At 39.1% G+C, this 8,314-nt stretch overlaps 1 protein-coding gene across 1 annotated transcript in view; it reads right to left on the bottom strand.

Annotated features, from left to right (window-relative positions):
* The window catches only part of alas1 (aminolevulinate, delta-, synthase 1), a 19,673-nt gene extending 15,036 nt beyond the window's left edge, over positions 1–4,637 (bottom strand). The window contains exons 1-3 of the mRNA XM_079844579.1: positions 4,432–4,637; positions 3,041–3,245; positions 1,077–1,244 (exon numbers count right to left, since the gene is read on the bottom strand). Coding sequence (XP_079700705.1) covers positions 1,077–1,244; positions 3,041–3,236 — 364 coding nt within the window. The 5' untranslated portion in view covers positions 3,237–3,245; positions 4,432–4,637. The remainder of the gene's footprint in view (positions 1–1,076; positions 1,245–3,040; positions 3,246–4,431) is intronic.
* Positions 4,638–8,314: the final 3,677 nt, after the last annotated feature.

Here is an 8,314-nt window from a genome sequence, read left to right as displayed (position 1 = left end):
GATTTGAGTTCTGAGAACTTGGCTCAAAGTTCATTAAAACAACCATTTCAAAAGCTGAAGTGACTTTCTTTTTTTATATATTATAGTTAGATTATGTATAACTCAATGTTTTAACTAATTGAAAAAGCTGAATAATCGATCAAAATTAGTCGTTGATAAAAAAGACAATAATAGACGATTAATCGTTCAAATAATCGTTAGATTAACCGATTATTGCAATAATCGTTAGATTAACCGATTATTGCAATAATCGCTAGATTAACCGATTATTACAATAATCGCTAGATTAACCGATTATTACAATAATCGCTAGATTAACCGATTATTACAATAATCGCTAGATTAACCGATTATTACAATAATCGCTAGATTAACCGATTATTACAATAATCGCTAGATTAACCGATTATTACAATAATCGCTAGATTAACCGATTATTAAAATAATCGTTTGTTGCAGCCCTAATTGGGTCCAAGTCATCTCAATGGCAGAAAGTGTCCCAATGGCCCTGAACTCACTCTATGTAGAGCTCAAACTGAGTAAAGAGCGCTTTCTACAACTCTCCAGACTGTCCCACCTCCTCACTCACTTTCTTCCAAGATGCTTTTATTCTGTTTCTATAAAGTATGAAGAGGTGTCGACAGCTCCGGGTGTCCACATATGATTCTGTCTCCTGATTGGTTAACGCGCCGCGAATATCCGCGAACATGGTGTCATTCGCGCAAATCGTGTCTATCCGCGTCTTTGCATTGATTAACATGTAAACACTCACGTCTGGTCTGAATGCATCATTAAAGTGACAGTAGCCTAATAAACTTGCAGTTATTAATGTCAATCAAACAACAAATTCCTTTTGTAATTTTAAATAAGGGTTAGTTTATATGTAATGATTCCACGTGTGTTAGTTGATCTGCTGAAATCCTCACGCATTAGTGTTTCTCTTCTGTTGGATTTTGTTTGTTATTATTATATTCCTGGTCAATGTCACTCATATCATGAAACAGGACTTTGATCATGTGACCCAGCAATAATGGTGTTAATGTTTAGCCATAATGAACACACACACACACACACACCTTTGCAGAGTGTGCGCACCTCGGACACGTCCTCCTGAAGAGCCATGCTGGCCTGCCGGACCACGCCGCTGTTCTTCTGCCCCATCTCTGCCGCCAGGAAGGGGCATTTGGAGGCGCCCGCCGGACCGCCCATGGGCACGGGGTGACCCGCAGGAGCCGCTTTCACTTCTAAACCAGAGGGCAAAGGCACATTCTTCAGTCAGGCACACAAACACACACACAGCTCCACATTAACACTTCTCCTCTTCTCCGGGACAAGAGGATTTTAGAAGGGGCAACTGAAAGAGAATTTTACTTCCCCGACGGACAAGCTGATTAAAACATCAATAACAAAAAATAAATAGGGAATCACTTAAATGCAAGAATGATTCTGCATTCATTACTGTAAGTGGCGATCGATAGTGAATAATATATAATGAACTGATGGTAACGTTGAGCTGTTGACGCTCACACAGAGAAACTCAGTCACACACTGCCTTATAAATGTAGAAATGTGGAGTTTATTTATATTTATAACATGATACAGTTGCAACGCCACATTACCAAGAGTGTGTTCTCCTGAATAACATCACGACTGAACATGACACTGATTTCATATGACCGTTCCATAACAATTATTAACATTAAGTCACTTACATTTTAGATGCAATATTGAGTGTTTTTGTTCTATTTCAGCAGCGAAAATAGTTCCAAAAGATCACAGCAGAACGAGTGTCACAGCATCAGTGTGTGTGTGTTAGTGAATGAATCGATAGAATCAAAGATTCAATGAACTATTCGTAAACGACGCCTCATTCCTGAACGAATCGACTCATTCAGACGGTCACCTGCGCCACCTACTGGTGCTTTAGTTTCATCTTTAAACATTTTCTTATTTGTATATTCAAAAAATATTTAAAATAATCTCATAACATTATTTAATGCAGTTGTAATTTTTCAGCGTAAATTATTTAATTTAATTGATAACAGCCGGTGTCATCATCTAATTTAATTTATTGAGCAAATGTAAGAATATAAAATGAAAGCTGAAACATATCCTACATTTAATAAGATTAGAGGAAAAAAAGCCCTTTATAAAAAGGTAAAAAAATATCACAAATATGCAGATTTAAATACGTCAAAGCTGATTGAACACTGGTGAGAATATTGCTTCAGAGTACATTTGATTTACAACACACAAAAAAAATATTTTTTTCCCCGGACAAGCACATTTTTTACTCGGACAAGTGAATGACAGATTGCACGTGAACAAGCGTTAAAGGGTTAGTTCAGCCAAAACTGTAAATTGTGTCATTAATGACTGAGCCTCATGTGGTTGGACACCCGTCAGACCTCCGTTCATCTTCAGACACAAATGAAGATATTTTAGTGTAAATCTGATGCTCTGAAAGGCCTCCATTGGCTCAACTTTACACTCTCAAGACCCTTAAAAGACACTAAAGACTAAAGTTACAAAGTCCATCTCACTACAGCGGCTCTACAATAACTTTATGAATCGGCGACAATAGTTTTTGTGCGCAAAAAAATCAAAATAACGACTTTATTCAACCTCTTCTTGTCTTCCGTGTGTGTCTCCACGACGCATGTGTGAGAATATGAGCAGATCCGGCGTTCGGGAATCCATGAAATGCCACTTTAGCCCCATTTGAGCTCTACAGCGAGACCTAAAGCACGATCAGTGTAGAATTCAACAGCTGAGATACGCGCGTCTTCCTCTGCTCGTAAACAAATCTCTTCTGGGTCATGTGTCCGAACGCCGGATCTGCTCATATTCTCACGCATGCGTCGTGGAGACACACACGGAAGACAAGAACAAGCTGGATAAAGGCGTTATTTAGATTTTTTTGCGCACAAAAATGATGCAAAAAACATGAGGCTCAGTCATTGATGACACAATTTACATTTTTGGGTGAACGAACCCTTTAATGTGGAGCCCTGACAGGTCACATGACGAGCAGACTGACCGTGGGCGGCTGGGGGCGTGTCCTCCACCTTCTGGAGGCTGGCGGCGGTGGAGCAGAGCGGGCGCAGCGATGGCCTCGAGGCCAGATCCATCATGACGGGGCACTTCACTGCGTACGCCACCAGGGACGGGCGAGCCTGCTGCAGGAAGCTCTGGGGCACGCGGGACAGGAAGGGGCAGCGGATGAGGGCGTCCATGGCGGAGGTCTGAGGAGAAGCAGAAGAGGTCACATGACTGGCACAGAGGTCACATGACTGGCACAGAGGTCACAGCGCCAAGCTCAGAGGTCACAGCGCCAAGCTCAGAGGTCACCAGTGTGTTTCTGTTCACACGACTGGCACAGGGCCATGACCTGCTCTGGAGGAACACGGGCACAACAGCACGTCTCACACTGAACTTCTGTAATCTGACCCTCACACACACACACACACACACACACACACACCTTACAGGTGGATGTTGCTCAACATCGGATGACTTCCTCATTCAGCCCTATGGGATTCCAACGAAAGCCCGTCTGGTGACTCATGATGAGCAGTACGTGTGTGTGTGTGTGTGTGTGTGTGTGTGTGTCTGTGTGTGTGTGTGTGTGTGTGTGTCTCTCTCTAGGCCAAGCAAAAATGGCAATTTATGACACTTGGAAAATTAAGATTGAACAGAAGTTAAATGTTAACCTACAAACTGTGTTTTTTAACTTAATGAAATCTAGAATTCTGGTTGACTTTCAGTTCTATAAAACTATGGGAGATCTTATGCAGTTTGAAATAATTTGGTGCCACAAAAGGGCTTTGTGTGAAATTAGTGATGGAGAGTTAGAGTTTACTTTTTAGTTTTGTGTGTATGTAATAATTGATTGTGTTATGTTGTTGAAAATTGTAATAAAGGTGTGTTGAAATTCAAATTCTCTGTGTGTGTGTGTGTGTCTCTCTCTGTGTGTGTGTGTGTGTGTGTGTGTGAGTGAGTGTGTGTCTCTCTCTCTCTCTGTGTGTGTGTGTGTGTGTCTCTGTGAGAGTGTCTCTCTCTCTGTGTGTGTGTGTGTGTGTGTGTGTGTGTGTGTGTGTGTGTGTGTGTGTGTGTGTGTCTGTGAGTCTGTGTGTGTGTGTGTGTGTGTGTCTGTGAGTCTGTGTGTGTGTATATATATCGTTATATAAAAACGAATTGACGAATTCTGAATCAGCTATGAGTTTTATTCATTGAATGTTCGTGTTCTTGTCCTTTATTAGCGCAGTTGTCACACACATTCTGAAATAACACACACACACACACACACATATGTAAAGATAATCTCGCACTGAAGTGAAGTCTGAAGTCTCCGGAGATTAAAGATGAGAGCAGCGGCGCGCGAGCGAGCGCGTGAACGTGCCGCGAGCCTTTAATGAACACACTACTCACCTCACTGGTGTCCGAGATTACTCCTTTTCTCGCGGAAAGCCTGTCTCACTGTCGCCTGTCTCACTGTCGATGAGGAGAGTTTAGTCGCCGGTGGCCTGTTTTAGTCGCTGTGGTGAACGCGGTGTCTCGTTATCCTGCACTGAGGACGAACGAGAGGGCGAGAGGACGAGCGGAATTATATCAGCACATCAAACATCGCGAGACTTGCGTCATACCGGCACTGCCCGAGGAGACACGCCCATTTCCTCCTTCCTCGAAACCGCCATCATCTCATAAACTGTTTACCGTCTAAAAACACTTTATTATTTCCCTGTAAGAAAGTTTACTTCTTTATTTGTGTCTGTAAGGTTAGTTTAGGCGGTTAATGGGAGTGTTCAGGAGGAAAGTGAGCGATTCCACACGGTTTTAGAGAGTTTGACGATACGCCCTCACAGGAATATTACACTAATTAACTCTTATCTTAGCTGTTATACGGAATAACAGACACTTTTATAGCACCATTAGCTACATTATTCTTGTAAAGCGCTGTGAGATATATATTTTAAAAAAGTTTATTATTATTATACTTAATTTCAACCGCGCCTTCATTTTTTAATAGGAAAATGGTGAAAATATAAACAATGTGATTCGCTATTTTCGGCCAATCAAAGAATAATAAAGATTATAAATAAATGTCTAGTGTTCCTCAGAAGTAATGGGGTTTTGGAAGGACATGACGTCTTAGTTGGAGTTAATTTGATCATGATAGTAAATGAGTTGAAAGTGCTGAAGGAGGAGGACATGATATTAAATATCTGTAGACATTAAAGTCACCATCAAATCAAAGTTGACAGTTCTTAATGAAATATTGCAGAATGATGGAGGACGTTCAGTTCATTACACAAACAGAGATCAGGGATTGGCTCACTTTGAGAGCTGTTCTAGGTTTGTTGATCTACAGCCAAATACAGAGAGATTAGAGATAACTAAATATTTCACTACAATACTCTCTTCTCACTCACTGTAAAATCGAATTAGTTAGACTTAGGCCTACTTAAAAATCAGCATGCAAACCGATTGCCTTAAAAACAAGTGAGGAATAGTGTGACAAAAGCTTGTATACTTCACACAAGAGTTGTAAAAAACAACAGAGTAATTTACTTCTGATTTACTCTTGACCTAGTAAGATACCATCGTTGTGTTTTGATGCTGAATGTCTGTGTGTGCATGATCAATTACAAAATATAGAGGTTTCTCAAGGGGTTTCTGGCGGAAGTGTTGGCAATAGAATTGTAAACGATCATTGGTTTGGGTGCCATTTTATCAAACACAACCCAAAAACCTCACCATTAATGATTTATTCAGAAATAGGTCAACGATTAAAAGCAGCCCATGTGATATTTCCCTTCCTTTGAAACCAAAGAACAGTGATTTCTTGTTGCGTCGCTGCATTGATAGAAAGAGAACGACAAAAATATGAATGAAGTGCCCAACCAAAAGGAACACTGATCTCCATAATGGCGAGGGGATTTCTTTGCTTGACAAAATGGTGCTCAAACCAATCAATTACAGTACAGATTACTAGATTTTTACAATAGAGTTAAGACATTAAGTAAATTTAACTAAAAAGTGTTAGTTAGAATCACTGTTGAATTTTGAGGTTGGACGAAAAATGTACATTTACACACAAACTGACAGCAACTGCAGCCAGATCTGTGTTAACTCGGCTGTCACAGACGCACAGGATTGTGGGATATCAAAGGCAGTGAAGGATTCATCTCAGTTTCCTATTATATTCCTATATATATTATATTTCGTAACACTGCTCTCCATTACACACTGCTCGGTTTGCTGTTAGACCCTTTAAAAAGTTGGCCAATCAAATCAAAGAAGGCGGGGCTTAATGTCACTGGAGATTAGTGTGAATTCAAACATAATGTTTTCAATTTTTACAGTGAGCGAGTGTGTGTGTGTGGCTAGATATAAGCACCTAAACATTTAATATTTGACAACTGTGTTACAATATTTAATAACGACCTACAGTCGCATCCATACAAGAGTGAATGTGTGCATATTTTTACATTTAAAATGGAAATAAAGTTTAAATGGATTACTTCACAACTATAAAGGCTATGATTAGACCTTGAATAACTTATACCCTTCTTATTTCTTCTTTATTCCCTTAATCATTTAATTATTCAATTTATTTAAATAAAAATACCCCCATAGGTTAGGGTTTGTTTGAGGGTTAGTTGCATGTAATTAAGCATGATTTACTGTTATTACTATGTAAGTATGTAAGTATAAATATGTAAATGTTATGAAGTGAATATATTTTCCTAATGGTACTTTGATTTGATTGAGTAACTTTGTGAAGTTTCAGGAATAAGAGCCCAGATTGTTCACCCAAGCACATGTTTCCAGATGAGCAGGTCCAGCGGTGTGTGAGCGCCCTCTGCTGACCAACTTCCGCAGTGACTGACCATAGATATACATGTGTAGATTCCTCATTCACCGGCTCCAGGCACGTCGACGCGCCCGCCATTTTGGAACGGTCATCCCTTCCGATGCTGTCGTCACTCACAGTAAAACAACACTGCGATTGAGAAACCCGGCGGGATTTAAATCTCGAAGAAATGGGATAACCTTTCACAGGTGACGATGTGTTGGTTTGTGTTTTATATATGTTTTAACTCAATATTGCAGGTTTTAATGTCATGTTATCTAACGCATGTATTGTGTTATAATCAGAATTTAAGCTTTTGCATGAAACTTAGTTTATGATGATTACTTAAAACACTGAGTAAATATGCTATATTGCTGTTTATTAAACACATGACTTATAAATAAATAAATGTAGAAATGAATAAATGTGGAACAAAATAAATAAGGAAATAAATGTATAAATAATTTTTTTTTTGCTTTTCTATGTATATTTATTTATTTTTAACTTTGGAATTCCATATTTTAGCAGTGCTTTATGAAACTTCAGAGGGTTTCCTGTAGAATGACACCAGTATTGTGTGTTTAGAGACAGTGTGTATGGGACGCTTTTCAATATGGGTCGGCACAAATCCAGGTGGAAATGGGTAATTTAGTGTACTAATGCCAAAGTGATGCACATCTGCAGGAGGACAAAATCAACTCTGAGGACAACATGTTCACTTGCTGCCTAATATATCCCACCCACTAACAGGAGACCATCAGTGTTATTCACTTCACCGGTCATAATGTTATGCCTGATCGTTGTATATATAGATTAGAAATGAAATCATATGAATTAAAATGTTCTTTTGAAGAAAAAACAACCCTTGAATAACCCATTAAATTTCTCTTGCATGGCATTCTTTGTGACATTCAAACCGTTGCAATAAATGACTGTATATACTGCACATGAAACTAATGTGAAGAACAAAGGCAAAAACGTTATGCTATCAAGAGGTTTACAGAGTCTGTGCACTGCACTTTAATAGCACTTTTAACATCATGTGTGGAATCACAGACGAAATACAGCTCGATCTATTCATTCTCCTTTATTATTACAATCTAAATACAAACTAAATAAAGTAAATAAAAAGCTTGTGTCAAGAACAAGAACCACTAGAAATATCTCAACAAGCAGAGCTGATCATTTATTTACACACAGAAAATACAACACACTCTATGATTATGAAGTACAGTGATTAATAATCACAACATGCCCTCACTCACACACACAGGACTTATTAAACATCATCACTGCAGTGAAATATTGTAGTTTTGATGTGTTAGAATTACTGTCACATATTAGAAGTGCTGGCCGTTTCTTCTGGAGTGTAGTGGACAAACATGAAGGAGATGCTTGTAGACGTTTCCGATCAAATAATTTACTCTGAAGACATCACTCAAATTTCAGAGTTTTGTG

This window comes from Gobio gobio (genome assembly GCF_949357685.1).
Source record: "Gobio gobio genome assembly, chromosome: 19".
NCBI classification, from domain to species: domain Eukaryota; kingdom Metazoa; phylum Chordata; class Actinopteri; order Cypriniformes; family Gobionidae; genus Gobio; species Gobio gobio.
Note: the sequence above shows the minus strand (reverse complement) of the source record. Positions and strands in the feature narration are given on the sequence as shown.